At 38.6% G+C, this 21,133-nt stretch overlaps 1 protein-coding gene across 5 annotated transcripts in view; it reads right to left on the bottom strand.

The window, feature by feature from the left end:
• Positions 1–7,017: 7,017 nt before the first annotated feature.
• The window catches only part of FRMD3 (FERM domain containing 3), a 327,322-nt gene continuing 313,206 nt past the window's right edge, over positions 7,018–21,133 (bottom strand). For 2 of the 5 annotated variants that reach the window (XM_011982768.1, XM_011982771.1), the window contains 2 exons: positions 12,078–12,539; positions 7,018–7,243 (listed from right to left, as the gene is read on the bottom strand). In XM_011982768.1, coding sequence (XP_011838158.1) covers positions 7,230–7,243; positions 12,078–12,539 — 476 coding nt within the window. In that variant the 3' untranslated portion in view covers positions 7,018–7,229. Of the gene's footprint in view, positions 7,244–8,659; positions 12,540–21,133 lie in introns of those variants that run through there. The other 3 variants (XM_011982767.1, XM_011982769.1, XM_011982770.1) reach the window with 2 other exon arrangements.

The raw sequence follows: 21,133 nt of genomic DNA, 5'->3' as shown, positions 1-21,133 counted from the left end.
ATCCTGTTTCTTCATCTTTGCAATCACTGTGCTATCATTGTTTCTTTCTAATCTACGTAGAAATATGTCTCACTACAGGGGTTGAAGACTCAACTGCACCCAAAGCAAGATCCAGTGTTCCCAAACTGTTAGAAGCTCTTGAAATGGATGTGGGTAGCCAAGGCTATTGTGCCAAGGGTTCTTAGAATCAACTTCCACATAGAACATTTATCAAAAGATAAATAGCACAGGACAGAGGACCAGAAAAAAGAAAGTCACGTAGAGAAAGAAATCAGGAGACCTTGCATTTGTAACTTGACTATACGTTTGCAATATACTCCCTACTTCGAACAATTTAGTAAAAAACATTTCTTTCTTACAAACACAGTTTCCTCCTGAAAGGAATTTTGATGTATTCTATTTTCTGATGTCTTACTATTTTGGATGTATATCCACGTTATAGGTAACAAGATGTTTTGTTTATTAATAAATGTAGAAGAAAAATAGATTTTTTTAGAAGCAAATTCTCGTTGTTGTTATATCTTTTGAAACTTCCAAATCCAATTTTGTTATGCATTGCCACCACGACGCTATTACTTCCATAGAACAGGATGCCCTCAAAGAGTGAAAGGGTTACCATGAGTCTAGAATGACCTGGAGGTGCCAGATTATGCGCTTAACTCCTAGCATTTCTCAAGCAGTTACTACATGTCCAAGACTCTGCTAAGGGATTTGCAAATTCTAACTTATTTTTAAATCCCACAACAGCTCTGAGGTAAGTGCTGTAAACATAATTTTGAAGATGAGGATGTCAAGAATTCAAGAGATTAAAGGAGTTACCTGAAGTTACACCTAAGAAGAACAGCAAAGCTGAGACTGGAGCCGAGGCCATCTGGCTGAAGACCCTGAGCTCTTAGCCATCATATTACACTGACTTTCTGTTCCAGATATACCAGCTACTTCTATCTTTATATCAGTATCTTCTAGGCAGCAATTTTATACTCTGGCCTTTTGTCATTTTTACAGAAGCACTAATAATGATGCACACAATTATTTTGTGCAAAAAAATCAAAATTTTTGTTTTAATAGTTTTTATTAAAATATTAATAGTTCATGATAAAATATTAATAGTTACTTCATAATAGCTTAAGTAACTATTAAATATACAAGATAAAAATATATTAGAACTAAATATCAATGGTATAAATCAAATTATTTACTCTTTATGGACAAATATTACTTATTGCTAAAATAAAACTGGGTTCAGCATTATCTATTTTTCATTTTGATAGAATTAAGTACTGACAAAATTTGCTGACAAATAGAAATGGAAAGGCTCTTGGTTATAATAAAGCTACTCAACTCGTACTCCTCATAAAATATGTCAAAAAATAACATAGTGAACTACAACAAATATGATTTTTGCTAACAGCTTTGTTGAGCTATAAGTAACATACCATAAATAATGCATAAAGTTCATTGGTGTTTGTTCACAGAGTCATGCGACCATCCACAACTACGTAATTTTAAAAAAATTTATCACCCAAAAAAGAAACTCTGTACTTATTAGCAGTCATTCTTCATTCTCCCTGCCCATGGAAATCAGTAATCTACTTTCTGTCTGTATAGATTTGCCTATTCTGGACATTTTATATAAATCAAATCACGCAATAGATGGCCTTTGGCTTTTTGCTTCCTTTACTTAGCATAATGTTTTCAAAGTTCATCCATGGTGTAGTATGTACCAATACTTTATTCATTTTTGTGGAATGGATACACCACATTTGTTTATCCAGTTTATGAGTTGATGGACATATGGGTTGTTTCCTCTCTTGTGCTATTATGAAAAGTGCTGCTATGAAAATTACCCATTTTCGTGTGTTTTGTTCTCTTGAGTATATACCTAAGAGTGGAATTGCTGGCTTGTATGGTAACCTTATGCTTAACTTTTTGAAGAACTGCCAAACAGTTTTCCAAAGTAGCTGCACAATTTTACATTTTTCCAGGAATATATGAGGGTTTCAATTTCTCCACATCCTCATCAACACTTTGTGGCCTGTCTTTTTATTATAGCCATTCTTGTGGGTGTAAAGTGGAATCTCACTGTGGCACTGATTTGCATCTCTTTAATGACTAATGATATTGGACATCTTTTCGTGTGCTTACCATCCATTTGTATGTTTCCTTTACCAAAATGTCTATTGTGATAACTTTGCCTACTTTAAAAATTGGTTTTTATTTAAGTATTCTTTTTATAATATGGGTACAAATTCCTCACCAGAAATATGATTTAAAAATATTTTCATCCCTTTGGTGTTTTGTCTTTTCACTTTTCTCGATGGTGTCTTTTAAAGCACAAATGTTTTTTAATTTATCTATTACTATCCAATTTACCTATTTTTTATTTTGTCACTAGTGCTTTTGCTGTCCTTAGAAACCATCCTCTCTAATCAAAGGTTACAAAGATCTAATCTTATGCTTCTTCTAAAAGTTTTGAAATTTTATTACACACAAGGTCTATAATTTATTTTGTTAATTTGTGTATACAGTGTGAGAAATTGGTCCAACTTTTTGATTTTGCTCGTAGATACCAATTTTTGAAAAGACTATTCTTTCTCCTTAGAATTGTCTTGGCATCTTGTTCACTATCAATTGCTCACAAATGCATAGTTTTATTTCTGGACTCTCAGTTTTATTTTATGGTTGTTTATGTCTATCCTGATGTTGGTACCACACTGTCATGATTACTGCAGCTTTGCATTAGGTTCTGAAATTGGGAAGTGTAAGTCCTTCAACTTTGTTCTTTTTCAAGATTATTTTGGTTAGTCTGGACCTTTTGCATTTCCATATAAAATTTTAGGACCAGTTTGTCAATTTCTACAAAACAGGAAGCTGACATCTGCGAGGGATTGCCTTGAATCTGAAAATCAATTTCCGGAGTATTGCTATCTTAACAATATTAAGTTTTCCATCCATGAACATGTGATGTCTTTTCATTTGTTTAGGTCTTCTTTTTTTCAGTGAAGTTTTGTTGTTCACAATGTACAAGTCTTGTTACAGTCAGCAGCTAGTAAGACACAAACAGGGCAGCAGACACCAGGAATGTCAGGCAAACATCAGGTGATGATCAGGCGGTTCTTACTGTCTTTCTAAAATAATTGGTCACAGCCAGCACCAGGGAAAGACAATTTCCCAATAGATAGAAAAACCTGAAACTGGCAATCAGCAGCTTCCTAAAAAGATCTCAGGAGTTGGGCAAGAGGGCTCAATCATGCACAATAAGAGACAAAATGGTGGAGTTTAATGGGTACATGACCTTCCTCTAGAAACTGGTAAGGGAATGCCTCAAGTGAACATGTGTGCAATTTCACTAAACACACTGCAAATCAGCCACACTGTGCATGCAGATAGCTCAGCCTAAGGGAAGAATCAGGGGAGAAGTAATGCAAGACCCCAGAAGCACACCAATGTATAAAACCCCAAGTCAAAAGGTCAGACAGTGCACTTGATCTCGCAAGTCCCCTGCTGGACCGTCTTCCAAGTGTACTTTACTTCCTGTCATTCCTGCTGTAAAGCTTTTAAATAAACTGTCACTCCTGCCCTAAATCTTGCTAGGTCTCTTGCTCAGTTGAATTCAAGTATGATCACTGTGGAGTTTTCAGAATCTTTACTAGATTGAGGATTTTTTTTCTATTCATAGTTTATTGTTTTTTTAATTGTGAAAGAGTGTTGGATTTTGTCAAGTGCATTCTCCACATCTATTGAGAGGATCATGCAATTTTTGTCCTTTATTCTACTAACATGGTATATTTCACTGATTGACTTTCGTGTGTTAAACAGCCTTGCATTCCTGGGATAAATCCCACTTGATCAAGATATATAATCCTTCCCATATGTTGCTGGATTTAGTTCAATTATAATTTTTTTCTTAGCGATTTTTTTCATCTATAGTCACAGGATACATTGGTCTGCACTTTTGTTTTCTTATAATATCTTAGGTTTTGGCATCAGAGTGATACTGACCTCAGAGCACAGGGAATTGCCCCCTCCCTTCTGTTTTTGGCAGTTTGCGAAGTGCTGTTTGTTTTTTAAAAGTTTGGTATAATTCACCAGTGTAGCTATCATCACCCGCACTTTTCGCTGAAGAAATAATTTTGTTATTACTAATTCAATCTTTTACTTGTTCTAGATCTATTGCAGTTTTCCATCTCTTTGTAAGTTAGTTTAGTTTGTGTCCCTCAAGAAGTTTTTCTGTTTTGTCTAGGTTAGATAAATTGTTAATATACAACTTTTCATCGTGTTTCCTTATATTCCTTTTTATTTCTGGAAGGTCTATAATGGCATCCTCTATTTCATTTCTGGTTTTAGTAAGTTTAATACTCTCTTTTTTTCTTGGTTAATCTAGCTAAAGGCTTGTTCATTTCATTGACATTTTTCATTTTAAAGAACGAACTTTTGGTTTGATAGATTTTACCCATTGTTTTTCTAGTCTCTTAATCCCCAATGTAACAAAATTGAGAGGTGGGACCTTTAAAAGCTGATTTGGTTCTGAGGGCTCTGTTCTCAGGAATATATTCATGTTGTTATCAAAGGAGTGGTTTCCTGATAAAAGGATGATTTGGTCCCTGTTTCCTTCTCTGTCTCTCATCTGTGTGATGCCTTCAACCATGCTGCGATGCAGCAAGAAGGCCCTCAACAGATGTGTCCCCTCAATATTGAACTTCCCACTTGATCACGGTATATAATCCTTCCCACATGTTTCTGGATTCAGTTTGCTGAGTTCAGCCTCCAGAGCCATGAGCCAATAAATTTCTGTTCTGTATACATTACCCACTCTCAGGTATTCCGTTATAGCAACATAAAATGGACTAAGATAAGGAAGTGCTCTGCTCCACAAAGTCATTCAAGGTTCTAAGTTTCTGGCAGCTCTGACATCCTCAACTGGGAGCTTAAAGGTCACTACAAGTGTTGACATTTAGTGACAGATGGAGGCTGACAACTAGCTAAAGGCTTGGAGGCAATAAAATTACTTACCAAATTCTATTGGCCAAGACTCAGGGATATAGCCATATCGAACTAAATAGGGTGGGGGAGAACTTGGAAATGTAGTCTAATCTTATGGCAGGAAGAAGAGGAAATGGTTTTGATGATTAGCTGCCAGCCTCTGCCATAAGAAATTTGCAGAAGTGGGGGACTTGGAGTGAAATGTGTACAATGTATCTCTAGGCCTCTTGAGACAGGCAGAGATGTGGGAACATCTGACCCGTTGGGGCAGACTTTCTGAAAGGCAGCTTTTTAGTTGTGATTCCTTGCACTCATTGATCGTATTTGGTTCACATTACAGTTTATGTTCTGGGAAGAGTGTGCATGGAACATTTGGCTTTAAACAAATGCCCAGAAGACTGACACTTCTCATTATAAATGATCAAGTTGACTTTCTGTGAAACTAAGTCTTCAGTGTATTTAGTGTAAGTCAGTTGCTCATAGTTAAGCTGATCATTAGTGTTCCGTATGCGCAGATCATAAATGCTAAATTCAGCAGTATGAATGTAAAAACAGCATTGAGATTATTCTGTCCTCCTACCTCACATTAAACAAGAAATTAAGTATTATTAATGGTAAACAAATTGAGTCTGGTGCAGTGGCTCACGCCTATAATCCCAGCACTTTCAGAGGCCAAAGTGGGTGGCTCACTTGAGGTCAGGAGTTCGAGATCATCCTGGCCAGCATGGTGAAATCCTGGTCTACTAAAAATACTAAAATTAGCTGGGCATGGTGGCATGTGCCTGGAATCCTAGCTACTGAGGAGGCTGAGGCATGAGAATCGCTTGAACCTGGGAGGCAGAGGTTGCAGTTAGCCAAGATCACACCAATGCACTCCAGTCTGGAGAACAGAGCGAGACTCTGTCTCAAAAAACAAACAAACAACAACAACAAAAAAAAAAAACCCAAATTGAGTATGTAGCATTAACGCCAGAAGGTTCACACAAAATACTCTTCTCTGTAATTTATATCTCACATCAAAACATGATGTCATGAATTTTGGTAAATTTTAATCTGACTCTTGATGGGAAGTAGAACAACTATAGAGCAACAATTCTTCCCTATTTTATTTTGTCAACACTCTAGAGAAACATACTAGAGGAGCTGTTGAGAGAAGGTATCTAGTTAATCAGGCAAAGTCTTACAGGTCAAGTGCCTGGAACAGTCCTAGTTAACACTTGTTGCTATGACATCGCCATTAAAACCATCCCCTTTTACTCCCAAAAGAGTTCAGGTTTGAATGATAAATTATATGGTAACCCTATGAGCTGGGAGCAGTGCCTTTATGTGGCCCCCCCCTCTTCAGGGTCTGGTTCACAACCTTGCAGAACCAGAAAATCAGTGTGTCAGGAAACTCAGGCTGATTGAGGAGAGGAAGGGAGTTGATTCACACCAAGGAAATTCCAGGAAGACTGATGCTTAAATCAGAACACAAACTTCCTAACTTATGAAGAATGTAGCTGCCAAGGGAAGTAGAAACTAATGTTAGTTTGTGTGTTCTCACCCTTGAAGGGTGGTCTCCTTGGAAAGACAATGATCATAATCATAAGTCTGTGGGTGAGAGGAACCAGGCAATGGGTGTTTTCTGGAGAAGCTGCTAGAATTTGCAAGCCATGTTTCAGTACTTGGTACCCAAAGACAGCATACATTTGTCCTACTAACAGTTTTCCTTTATAACAATGAAAATGGCCTCAGTTCCCTTTCCAGAGAGATATTTGGAATAAGTATTAGCTAAAGGTAAAGAATAGGGATGCGTGATTCCAACCAACCTTCTGTTCTTTACTAATAATAACTGATAAGCTCTCTCACCCATTGGCAAGAACTGTCAGGGCTGATGTCAGTGGCAGACCATCCCCTGATGCCTGAGGTTCAGCCAGGAGCATCCTTCTCCACTATCTCCTTACTTGTAACATTGGAGGTTGCAGAGATCCGAAATATTCACTGCCATCCCTGCCACCACCCCAGTTCCCAGTAGATAATAGATACAATGGCCAGGAGAGGGTTAAAAGCAGCTTTATTAATGGATTGGAGAGCACAGCTGGGATCTGAGGCCTAAGCAAGGTTCCTTTCTTCTTCTCTGAAGTGACGGCTGCTGAGCCCACTGGGTGGGGCCCACCAAACTTACCCACCCAGTCACAGACGGATGCTGGAACATGGAGAGCCGAGTCTTGGCTGAGCTCACCACGGGCAGTTTCTGCTGGGTCTGTTTACTGCATGGAGACTGGAGGCCCAAATGCAGGTCCAAGAGAAAAGGAGAGAGGGAGAGAGAAAAGAAGCAGGAGGACAAGTAAGCAGAGACCTTCAGCACATTGTCTCCACCCTGTAGAGAATGGCCCAGAGGGACTCAAGCCCCATCAACCACAACCATCCCAGAAGTCACCCCAGGGGTGGAAGCCTCTCCCCAGTACTTTTTCTCCAGGGTGGGAATGTTGGTAGGAGAGTCTTCCTCTCTTTGACTAAGGAGAAAATGTAGGAATAAAGCAAGAGTTTCCTCCAGGCAGTGACATTGGGTCAGGAGTTCAATGAACTGCTCAATGAGTAAGTGGCCAAGTGCCATTTTGTGTGAGCCTTTTGGGTCAACAGACGCTAACCCAAACAAAGGCACTGGCTTGAGATACTGGAGTCAGAACTATAGGTCCATAAGCCACCTCACATCTGAATGCTAATCACTGAATTCCTTTTCTTGCCTGTCATCTACAGCCTGTACTTCTAAGGACTGCTGGATAAGGCATGAGGCCACCATAGCTAAGGGCCAATTCTGCTTGACTTCTATTGTATTCCTACAATTAAGAGAACTCCCCCATCCCTTTTGTTTCACTCCAAGGAACACCTTTTGGTTTAACTATCAGGTATGGAGTTGTTAGCTTTGCGCCAAACCTAAGTAGAAGACCTGTCAAGGCTATGCTGGGCAGAGGGGAGACTAGAAGTGGAATCATGACTAGCCTGACCAACATGGAGGAACCCCACCTCTACTGAAAATACAAAAAATTGGCTGGATGTGGCAGTGCATGCCTGTAATTCCAGCTACTTGGGAAGCTGAGGCAGGAGAATCACTCGAACCCGGGAGGAGGAGGTTGCAGTGAGCCGGGATCGCGCCATTGCACTCCAGCCTAGGCAACAAGAGCAAAACTCCATCTCAAAACATAAAAATAAAAAATAAAAAGAAGTGGAATCATGAGATTCTTCCAGAGTGCATGAACAGATAGAGAAGTTTAATGGCAAGTGAAATAACAGAGTTGAGTCTCATGCAGCTCTCTCTGGCGCAGGAAGGCACCCTTTTCTGGCCAGTGGTGATAACGTATGATTTTCTAGCACTCTGAAATCCATGCTCCTATCTGTCAGTCAGAATACCCCTCTTCTATTTTTTCTGTGCTTTTCTATTTCTCCAGTTAACTGAATATCATTAATCAGATCAAGGTTTCTTTTATGTTTGAGCACATTTTCAGTGCTAGTATTCCTGCTTCGGGCCTGGATGACTTCTGCAAAGGGTTAATCTAATCCACTACCTGGGATTTTTTTAATACTATCACCATTATATGTTGACCTCATTTCATGGTCCTAGAGGGAATCCTTTCATAGTTTCCAACAACCTGACTATACAATTTTACTTTAAATAAAACTGAATGATTGCAAAAAATTTTACCCCAGAGTATTTTTATTAGGGATTCCTGCCACCATATTAACATATAAAACAATCTGGATGTTGACATAGAAATGCAGATTTCACCATACAAAGGTAAGGCTCCAATCACAGTAACATGGCCCCCATATCTCTAGTATTTCAATGAAATAAACTCATTATGAATTCACCCCGTGTTTATAAATATTAGACAAACCACAAAATATATTCCAAATACATAACATTTTACAATATTTTTCAAGCACAGACAAATACATACTTTACCTACATTGTTTTCATGATCCAACTTGCATTAGCACTAAAGGCAAGATTGTGTGTGTATATGTATTTGCCATATAAGTGTGTGTGTATTATATATATTTATTTATATCCACAAATGTACACACAGTGGCATTTATGGAAAATTTAACCCTTTCAGGCTGTGGGTTTTACCCACCATAGTATCTGACAGGGAAAAGAACCAATAATATGTCACAAATTCCTCAATTAGGGCAAAATAAGCACAATTATGCAAGAAAGGCATATATGTTGTGTCCATTCAAAGACACACATATATACAGATTCATATATAAACACATATACCGATAATATGGAATATACATATACTCACACACTTGCTTTAAAGTCTGTATCTCACTCTATAATATACTGTCCATCTCCAGAAGCAGTCTTTTCCCCATTCAATTCAGGCAACTGGTGACTATCTTCTAACAAAACTTAAATGGATGTTTCTAAAAGGCTCTGATTCTATGCTGAGCAAATGGCATTTCAAGATTCCGGTTTAACTTTTGATGGCTGTTTAAATTCAGCAGACCCTATCCTGTCAACTTCTTCACTTAGAAACATTTCTATTCAACAATGAAGTTTCCACCTAAGAGAAAAGAGATGTTAGCTGGGAATGTTAAAATAATATATTTATTACTCCTTAATATAAATCTGCATGGTTGGATTACATGTGATATTTATCCTATCATATTTTTCAAGCATTTTACAATGGAAAATATATTATTTCCATAATTTAAAAAATATTATATGATATTATTTTGAAAGAGTGAGGGCCAGATGATTTGTCATAGTCAGAACTTTAGAGAAAATTATATGACGCATGATCAGAAGGGGACTTATTTTGTGCCGACTACACTGAAGTTGCCTGATGTCAGAAAGGATGACTTAGAAATCATATGAGAAAAGAAGGAGAAAAACACAAATTTCAATTTCAAAGCTAGCCATCTGCAAGCTTCCAAAATAAACTGTTGAGGATTCCAATCACAGAAAATGTATTTCTAAATCAGTATCAAATTTCAGGTAGTAAACAATCTTTATTAAAAAGCAAAATAAATCACTGAAAGCATATAGGAAAGGAAACCCTTCAAACTTAACGGCAAATATATATTGTCATTTGCTCAACTGCAGGCTTCACGAACTGAATTTCAAAACTTATTTCCAAAATTAAATGTCCAGTGAAACACTCAGAGCTCCACTGAGGGAGTGGAAATGGAATGCCCAATTTAGAAATCATGCTAATGATAGGGTTGGAGTGTCATTAGTTAGAGAGAGTGATTACAAGTGGGCCCTGTATCTTTGTACATTAAGGCAGTGGAATGCTTTCAATCCACAGAGAAGCTCTATGCTCCATGGCATAAGCTCTAGACTCTTACCTTTCTCCAACATAACACAATATCAGTAGGTAGTCTGCATGGGAAGGCATCAGTACCTTGCTGATGGTACAATGCTCTAGTACTTTCCTTGATACCATTACATCGTTGGATTAAATCCTTTCCATCGTGGATTTAATGGTATCAAGGAAGGTACTAGAGCATTGGTCCCCTCTACAGCCTGGTTAGGGCCATGTCACTACTTTACCCAGGCTGAATTGGTATGTTATCTCATGGGGCCTCTCCAGTTTCTCTATGGAAGTCAGATTTTAAAACAACTAGGAAAGGAAAGGAGTATAATGACTACCAAAAAGGATGATCACGGACATGTATCAAAAAGCCATTCATTCTCTCTCTCTCACACACACACACGCGCGCACACACGCACACGCACACTCACATACAAACACACTTTGAAGTTTCTTCTATAGAATCACAACAAATGGCATGAGGGATCAAAATATTTACCTTAAAGTTTCTCCACTTTTATTTAGATCCACTTAAACATGTTCATGTTAACTCGGACAGTGAGTGCACTGCTCTTCACATCATCGAACACTGGCATCACCATCACTTTCATAAAATAGACCACTCGCCTGCCACCATTTGCCTGCCAGCCTCACCAGAACTCATTTTTGCCACTTTCCTTTTCTCCAGTTACTAACTGCCTTCACTCTTGGGTTAATGTACACTGATATGCAACTGACTAGCACATCTTTTACCTTTTCTCCTTTAAACTCTCACTTTCTTTTTAAAACATCTGCTTCTCCAGCCAAAATATACGGACAGAATACAAATGAAAATAACAAGTCCTCTTGTCCAAATACTTTGAAAAATGGACCACCCTGTGTCCACTTGATGCTCTCAGTTTCTACATCCTCCAGTTCCATCCTCTGTTTTAGTAGCTTACTTACTATAGTGTCTTTCTACCCATTTTCTATCTCATATGCAGATCATAACAAATTATGGTATTGTTCAGCCAAAAATATTTTTAAAAACAAAGTAGCGCCAAAACATTAAAAAATTTCTGATATACCATTTGTGCATTAGTCTTACAATCTGTACATGTAAATAACTCCAGGAGGCTTCTTTTTTTTTTTTTTTGCTAAAAATTTACCAAAATAGTTTGAACACATAAAAATATTTTTAAAAAAACAAAACCAAAAACCCAGCATAAATTTAGTTGTATAGGCATTGGTTAGAGGACACTGTTTTCGCTAAGGATTATATTCAACAACTTTCTCTTGGGTTTTCACTAAAATTCTGATTCTGAACCTTATAGCTTATAATGGCGCCAACTATTAGAAACTGGAAAATCTAATTCAGTCCAATGTATCATGTATTATGATATAATAGACAAAGGGTATGTCTACAATATAATAAAAAATTAACATATTTTTGGTTATTTAAAGACCATCTTCCTAACCTGTAACTAAAATAACTGTATTTGATTTAAATGTATTTAAGTGCAGTGAATTATGGAAAGCGAACTTAAAGGTTTGAATAATCAATTATGAGTAAGGAACACCTGTTGACAGCCCCGTGACCCTTCAGAACCAGGCATTTGCTGAAAAAAAAATCACTAGCATTGAATATAGCCCTTAGTCATGTGAGAGATTAACTTTATGAGCAACCCAGCATGTAGAGGATGAGGTGGACTTTCCCAGCCACCCACTCCTTGAGGGGACAGTAGTATTCATAGTGAAACTGCTCAAACTCTGGTGTCTGGCGGATTTCGCATAAGAAGGAGAGATCAATACCTGACTCCAAAAGGAGGAGGAGCAGGGGAAATACAAAGAGCAGCAGTCCCAGGCCCACCACAAGGAGCCTGGAAAAACTCTTGACCAGTGGGTTCACCCGAATATGGCCAGTCAGAATGTCATAGCTCCACGACAAAGCACGGCGAGCCTCCTTCAGCTCCTCTTCCTCAGCAATCAGAAAGGCGTTTTCATCTGCTTCCAGATCCTCAAATGAATCTGTGTCTTCTCTTTCCAACTCAAGCCTGGAAGGACAGTCAAAGAGCATGTCAATCTCATCGTCGTCCACAGGAGTGGGGAGCAGGCTGGCACTTGGGTTGTACACTAGTTCAGAGATGGTTAAAGGTTCTTCTTTTATTTTATCTTCCTCTTCACTAGGGGGATCTTCATACTCCCGGGCTGCCTTCACTGGGGAGCTGGAGATCAAGGGAGCAGAAATGTTGTCCTCTTTAGGCAATGGAACACCTGTAAAGAGATATTTTTTTTTCTAAATTTAAAATTTCAGATTTTCCCACAAAAATCTGCAGGAAGAAACAGAAAAAAAAAAAAAAAAAAAACAACTAATGGGATTCAAGCAATCTATGAAATTATTCCGTGATATCCTAACTTTTAACAAAGTCCTATTATAGTAAAAGACCCTGTACCATAAATTCAAAGGTCAATATGCTAAACTCAAACTAACCAACACTTCTCAAAGGGTTGGCAATATTTACAACATTTAGGTGTGCAATTTTGATCTGCAAACCTCCAACTTTGGTCATGTTTGCTTGAATAAAATGACAATAAATCACGATTATAATTATGAGCAGTGATTTTTTTAGAGGTCAACACTATCACCCAATATAATATCATAGTAAAACCACAGAATCTGTCATTCAATGACAATCTCTTTATTTTTCTGATGTGTTGTTTTCTAGTCTTCATTCTAGACACAATTTTGTGTTCTAGTTTTATATATTTGCAATCATATTTTATACCCAAGCTTAAATCATGCTTCTTGCATTTAAATTTTTAACATAAACATTTTCTATGTTTAAACAAATTCCCATTAGTATTATTTATAAAAGATGACACATTTTTTATTTAGTTATGCAATAAATTAGTTGCCTATTGTCAAACATTTAGATTGCTTTGCAGTTGTAAAGAGAAAATGCTACAGGAGACATCTTTACCTACAAAGCTTTTTTTCTCTTCTTGTTTTGGTTCATTTGCTATAGACAGATGCCAGAAGGGAAATTGCTTAATCAAAGGGTAAGAACTTTTTTTATGTTTATTGAGAGAGAGGTATTTATCAATGCCTCATTTTACTGATGGGAAATCAAGTTACCTATGGTCAGACCTAGGGCTAACTCTGCCAATTTTGAGTCTTGGATTCATAGTGGGAAATAAAGTTAGCATCAAAGAAGTGTCCTCCAGGATGGATCTACCATACAACCAAAATGGCAGCCAGGTGCATTTAGGGAACCATAAACCAGATTTTAACGAATCTGTTACGTGATTTTTCTCTCTTCAAGGTGTACAGGCATGACTTACTGGTTTTGTCATACAAAAATCAACAGATACTTCATGATAGCTCTAGTCTGATAGCACTGAGAAGTCCAAATAAAAAATACCATAAAAATACAAGAAATATACTAAAGGTCAACAAGCACATGACAGTATGCTCAACATCATTAATCATTAGGGAAATGCAAGTCAAAACTACAATAAGATGCCACCTTATGCCTACTCAAATGGCAACAATTTTTTTTTAAACTGAAAATAACAAGTGTTGGTGAGGATGTGAAGACATTAGAACTCTGCATATTGCCAATAAAACTATAAATGGTTCTGGTCATTGTGGGAAAAAAATTGATAGTTCCCCAAAAAAATCAAACATAGAGTTACCAGTTGACCTGGCAATATCACTTCCAGGTACATACTCCAAAGAATTGAAAACAGGTACTCAGAATGCTGGGACCCAAGATGGCCGATCAGAGGCAGCTGTAGTCTGCGGCACTCATGGAGACAAATAAATAGGGGCTAGTAAATGCAGCACCTTCAACTGAGATACCCAGTTTCTTGCGTTGGGACTGACTGGGCAAACAGCTCAACCCACAGAGAATAAAGAAAAGCAGAAGGCGGGGGGACGGCCCACCTGGAAGAGGCACAGAAGTAAAGATACCCACACCCCCAGCCAAGGGAAGTGGTGAGTGATTGTGTGACCCTGCCCAGGAAACCACACTTCTCCTTTAGATCTTTGCAACCTGCAGATCAGGAGATCCCCTTGTGAGCCCAGGCCACCAGGGCCTTGGGTCTGATACACAGAGCTGTGTGGAGTCTTGGCAGAGCAGCCACTCAGACACACACAGAGACCCAGGAGTTTTACATACTCTGGCCCAGGATCCCTGGCAAGGCAGGAAATCCTTCTGTACATATCCCCAGGGAGGCAGTTGAATCCAGGGACCCAGGTGGCCTCATTCTGTGGGCTCCACTTCCACAGCACCTCACAAGTTAAGACCCACTGGCTTGGAATCCCAGCCAGCTAACAGCAGTATGTTGGAGTCTGTTTGAGATGGGTCCAAGTTCCTGGGGAAAAGGATGGCCACCATCTATGCAGCTTAGTCAACTCAGTTGCTCCAGCCTGCTGGCTGTGGAGAACAGAGACAGACCGAAAGAGGAAGGGTACTCCACAATGCAGCACAGCTGCCTTGTCAGACTGTGGCCAGAGAGCTTCCCTAAGTGGGACCCCAATCCATTTCTCCTCACTGGATAGGACTCCTTGTGGGGGCTTTACCCATTCCAGCCAGGGTTCTACAGAGTTTTGATCTCTCCCTGAGATGGAGCTCCCAGGGGAAGGGGCAGCCACCATTTCTGTGGTCTGGTCAACTCAGCTGTTCCAGCCTGCCTGCTCTGGAAATAGAGGCCGTCTGAATGAGAAAGGGTCCCCACCAATGCAGCACACATGTTCTACCAAAAAGCAGTCAGACTGCTTCTTTGAGTGGGTCTGTGATCCTAGTCCTCTGGACTGAGTGGGACCTCACAACAGGAGTCTCCAGCCACCTCCTACAGGTGCATGCAGGCCAGCAACAAGTCAGTACACCCCTGGGATGGAGCTTCCAGTGGAAGAAGCTGGCTGCCATCTTTGCTGTTTCATGGCCTTCACTGGTGATACCTACAGGGATAGAAGAAACTAAGGCAACTGGAGTCTGAAGCAGAGCCCCAGCAAACTGCAGCAGCCCTAGACTAGAGTGGCCTGACTGTTAAAAGAAAAACAAACAAACAGAAAACAACAACATCAACAAAAAAGACCCCAAAAAACTTCATTCAAAGGTCAGCAATCACAAAGATCAAAGATAGATAAGCCTATGAAGATGAAAAGAATCAATGCAAAAACACTGAGAACTGAAAAAAACATAATGCCTCTTCTAATCCAAATGACAGCAATACCTCTCTAGCAAGGACACAGAACTGGGCTAAGGCTGAGATGGATGAATTGACAGAAGTAGGCTTCAGAAGGTGAGTAATAATGAACATCACTGAGCTAAAGGAGTATGTTCTAACCCAATGCAAAGAAGCTAAGAATCACGGTGATACAATAAAGGGGCTGATAGCCAGAAGAGCCAGGTTAGAGAGGAACATAATGGAGCTGATGGAGCTGAAAAACATAACATGAGAACTTCACAATGAAATCACAAGTATCAATAGCAGAATAGACCAAGTCAAGAAAAGAATCTTAGAACTTGAAGACTATCTTTCTGAAATAAGACAGGCAGACAAGAGTAGAGTAAAAAGAATAAAAAATAATGAATAAAACCTCTGAGAAATATGCAATTATGTAAAGAGACTGAACCTATGCCTGATTCTGATTGAGGTACCTGAAAGATACAGGGAGAATGGAACCAAGTTAGAAAATATACTTCAGGATATCATCCAGGAGAACTTCTCCAACCCAGCGAGACCTGCCAACATTCAAACTCAGGAAATGAGGAGAACCCCAGTAAGTTACTCCACAAGAAGATCATCCCCAAGTTATATAATCATCAGATTCTCCAAGTTCAAAATGAAAGAAGAAATGTTAAGGGCAACCAGAGAGAAAGACCAGGTCACCTACAAAGGGAAACTCATCAGACTAACAGCAGCTCAGCAGAAACCCTACAAGCAAGAAGAGACTGGGGCCAGTATTCAACATTCTTAAAGAAAAGAACTTCCAACCCGGAATTTCATCTTTGGCCAAAGTAAGCTTAATAAGCGAAGGAAAAACAAGATTCTTTTCAGAAAACCAAATGCTGAGGGAATTTGTCACCACTGTACAAGCCTTGCAAGAGCTCTTGAAGGAAGTACGAAATATGGAAAGGAAAAACCATTTCCAGCCACTACAAAGACACACTGAACTACACAGACTGGTGACACTATGAATCAACCACATAAACAAGTCTGCAAAATAACCAACTAGCATCATGACAGGATCAAATTCACACATAACAATATTAACCTTAAATGTAAATGGACTAAATGCCCCAAGTAAAAGAAACTGAATGGCAAACTGGGTAAAGAGCCAAGACCCATCAGTATGCTGTCTTCAAGAGACCCATCTCATGTCCAAGACACACATAGGCTTAAAATAAAGGGATCAAGGAAAATGTACCAAGCAAATGGAAAACAGAAAAAAAGCAGGGGTTGCAATCCTAGATTCTGACAAAACAGCGTTTTAAACCAACAAAGATCAAAAAAGACAAAGGAGGTCATTACATAATGATAAAGAGTTCAACAGGAAGAGCTAACTATCCTAAATATATATGCACCCAATACAGGAGCACCCAGATTCATAAAACAAGTGCTTAGAGACCTACAAAGAGACTTAGACTCCACACAATAATAGTGGGAGATTTTTAACACTCCATTGGCAATATTAGATAGATTATGGAGACAGAAAATTAACAAAGATATTCAGGACCTGAACTCAGCTCCAGATCAAGTGGACATGGTAGATATCTACAGAACTCTCCACCTAAATTAAAAAGAAGATATATTCTCATTGCCACATGAGACTTACTCTAAAATTGATCACATAATTGGAAGTAAAACACTCCCCAAGAAATGCAAAAGAACTGAAATTGTAACAGTCTGTCAGCCCACAGTGCAATCAAATTAAAACTCAAGATTAAGAAATACATTCAAAACCACACAACTACATGGAAATTGAACAATCCGTTACTGAAAGACTCTTGGGTAAATAATGAAATGAAGGCAGAAATCAAGAAGTTCTTTGAAACTAATGAGAACAAAGAGACAATGTACCAGAATCTCTGGGATACAGCTAAAACAGCATTAAGCAGAAAATTTATAATGCCCACATCAAAAAGCTAGAAGATCTCAAGTTAACAATGTAACAGCTCAACTAAAAGAACTAGAGAACCAAGAGCAAACAAACCCCAAAGCTAGCAGAAGACAAGAAATAACCAAGACCAGAGAAGAACTGAAGGAGAGGCACAAAAAAAAAAAAAAAAAAATTCAAAAAGTCAACAAATCTAGATGCTGAATTTTAGAAAAAAAATTAATAAACTAGATAGGCTGCTAGCTAGACTAATAAAGAAGAAAAAATAGAAGAGTTAAATAAACACAATCTGAAATGGTAAGGGGGATATCACCACTGACCCCACAGAAATACAAACAACCATCAGAAAATACATAGAACATAACTTAATTTGGGAAATCTGTGTTGATAAATCTCTGGTCCATTTCAACTCAAAACCCTCCAATGAGATTTACCAGGAAACTGTACATAGGAACATCAACTTCAATACATCCAAACCCAAACGCATCACCTCCCTCTCACCTCTTTCCCTCTTGCACCACTAACTATGTTGTAAATGGCACCATCTTTTCTTCAGTCTCTTGTATCAGCAACCCAAGGATTGGCCAAAACTACTTCTCACTCACTGCTGACATCTGTCATTAACTTCTGCAAACTCTGCCACCGTCTTCATTTTCAAAGCTATCCTTGCCTCTCCACTCTTACCACTTCTTAACTGGATGATAGCAATGGCTTCCTAACTGGTTTCCTTGATTTCAGTCCAGATCCTTGTAAGTTGTTTCCAGAATAATCATTTTTAAATGCCTAATTATTTACATCAATCCTCTTGTTAAAAGGTTTCCCATGTCTTTCAGATTAAATATTAAATTAAACTTTTTAGCCTAGTACAAAAAACTCTATCTACCACATATGCTACCTCCATGCCCATCTATTGAGGGTTCCCATATGTGTCATGCTATGTCATGCCTCTGTGTCTTTGCACAGACTGTTACCTCTTCCTGGAGTGTCCTCTGCACCCGGATTGCTCTTACTCATCCTATAAGACCCTATGTGTTACGTCCTCCGGGAAGGCTCTCCTATCCCCTACTCCCAGACTGAGATATATGCTAATTATCGGGTACTTTTCATGGTTGACTCCTTATGGCCCACTTCTCTCCAAATGATTAGTCTAAGCCAGTCATGGTAATTCCAGTCTCTTGGTCACATTTGGTTTTAAAATGGACATATGGGCCAAACCTGAAAATAAAAATCGAAGGGGAGAAGAAGAGAGGTAGGGGGAGGGGTCCTGAGGGGATGGATTTTTGAGAAAGGTTTTTACTTCTAAGAAGATCATCCTGGAAAGGTACAGACTCCTTATCTCTTGACATTGTTGTAACTGAAAGAAACAGCAGAAACTGGCAGCCGTCCTGTGGTGCTGACAGCAACTGCGTGAGGGGAAGCTTGGCTGACTGAGAAGAGCAGTGTAGAGATAAAATGAAACTGGTTCTCAACCGTGGAATCCTCTCTGACTCTGGACTTGTCTTGGATAATAAATCACCTTATTTAAACCAGTGCTAATTAGAATTCCTCATTACTTGCTGATGATGGCATCCTAACTGATGCAGCTGTCATACCGTCTTGTGGATCTCTTTATCTTCACAGTCAGTCATTATACTGTGCTGCAGATTTATTATGGGTTTTTCCATTAAAATTTTATCTCCTGAAAGGCAGGGACTTGAAATATCTACTAGAAAATTGTAGAAATCACTACATGTCATGGCAAACATTTATAATAGCAAAATGTTGGAAGAATTCCCACCAAAGTCAGGAACGTTACAAAGAATTATCACCACACATCAGTACTGGCCCTAGATAATGCAATATGATGAAGACAAAAAATAAGAAGTGTAAATATTGGAAAGTAAGGCACAAAACTCTAGTTCCAGATAATAGAATTATCTACATAGAAAAGAGATGAAAATGAAACAGGACAATAAATAAGAGTTTAAAAAGGTGTTGGAATGCAAGATCAACATATTAAAGCAGGCGGTTTACTGCATACAGCAGAGACAATATAAAAAATGATAATGGAAAGTATCATTTGAAATAGCCAAATGCACAAATTTAAATAGCCATATATATCCAGGAATATCCATAACAAGAAGTCTGAAAAACTTGTATGAGGACAATGTTAAAATATACCAAAGCAGTATAAAAGAAAATCTCAATAAATAGAAAAACATAATAATATTCCTGAATGGGGGGCCTTGATACATTGAAAATTCAGCTCTCCTCTCATTAATCTAAAATTTGATGCAATTTCAGTAGAAATCCCAACACACTTTCAAAAAAGACAAATGGTAAACGTATACATGAATAAGCAAAAACTTCTGGATAATAAATCAGTAAGCACACCCAGACAACGGAATACTATTCAGTGCTAAGAAGTGCCATGAAAAGCTATAGAGGAACCTTACGTGCATATTATTAAGTGAAAGAAGCCAGTCTGAAAAGGCTGCATATTGTATGATTCCAACTAATTGACATTCTGAAAAAGGAAAATTACGAAGATCATAAAAAGACCAGTGGTTGCCAGGAATTAGGGGAAGAGAGAGATAAATAGGTGGAACACAGAACTTTCAGGGCAGTCAAACTATTATGTATGATACCATAGGGGTGGATACATGCCATTAAACATTTGTTCAAATCCACAGAATGTACAACACCAAGGTGAACCCTAATGCAAGCTATCAGCTTTGGATAGTCATGACGTCTCAGTGCAGGCTCCTCAAGTGTAAAAACTGTACTTCTCTTGTTTGGGATGTTGATGATGGGGGAGGCTGAGCATATGTGAGGGAAACTCCCCATATGTGGAAAATTTCTGTGCCTTCCTTTTAATTTTACTGTGAACCTAAAAATCTCTCTAAAAGTATAACTTCCTTTAAAAAAAACCAATGAAGGGGAAACTTGACCTACCTGATATTAAAACTATACTGTATAGTAACGGAGCAGGAATAATAAAAGATATAATTCAGAAACATACTCTTTAATATAATGGGAAATTTGTTTATGAAAAAGTTTTGCAAAAAGTTGCTAACCAATTGTTGACGGGGGAAAGGTATATCCCTATACCGTGTCATGCACATGTAAAAATTCCTAAGAAGGTAAAAGGTTCAACTAAAAAAAAAAAAATAGATACTACGTGAAATTGCCAATTTTGAAGGTCATAAGCAGTTATTATCAGCAATTTCATATAGTTCAAGTAAATGCATTAATTACGAAGAATAAAAACAGGAAACACTTTTATAATCTTGGCATGCAGAAAACTAACAAGAAAAAAGAAACCTAAAATATACAAAAAGTAAATAGTCTGCACACATAGAAGTTCTCTGTGCATATAAAAAGTGCCTGTGTTGGCTGGGCGCGGTGGCCCATGCCTGTAATCCCAGCACTATGGGAGGCCGAGACGGGCAGATCACGAGGTCAGGAAATGGAGACCATCCTGGCTAACACAGTGAAACCCCGTCTCTACTAAAAATACAAAAAATTAGCCGGGTATGGTGGCGGGCACCTATAATCCCAGCTGCTTGGGAGGCTGAGGCAGGAGAATGGCATGAACCCGGAAGGCAGAACTTGCAGCGAGTGGAGGTCGCACCACTGCACTCTAGCAGGGGCCACAGAGCGCGACTCTGTCTCAAAAAAAAAAAAAAAAAAAATGCCTGTGTCATAAAGTTAACATTAAGTAAAAGTTGAAAGCCAAGAACCAATTAGGAGAAAAAACATT

Source organism: Mandrillus leucophaeus, unplaced genomic scaffold (genome assembly GCF_000951045.1).
Source record: "Mandrillus leucophaeus isolate KB7577 unplaced genomic scaffold, Mleu.le_1.0 Scaffold242, whole genome shotgun sequence".
Lineage (NCBI taxonomy): Eukaryota > Metazoa > Chordata > Mammalia > Primates > Cercopithecidae > Mandrillus > Mandrillus leucophaeus.
This window is presented reverse-complemented; position numbering and strand designations above follow the sequence as displayed.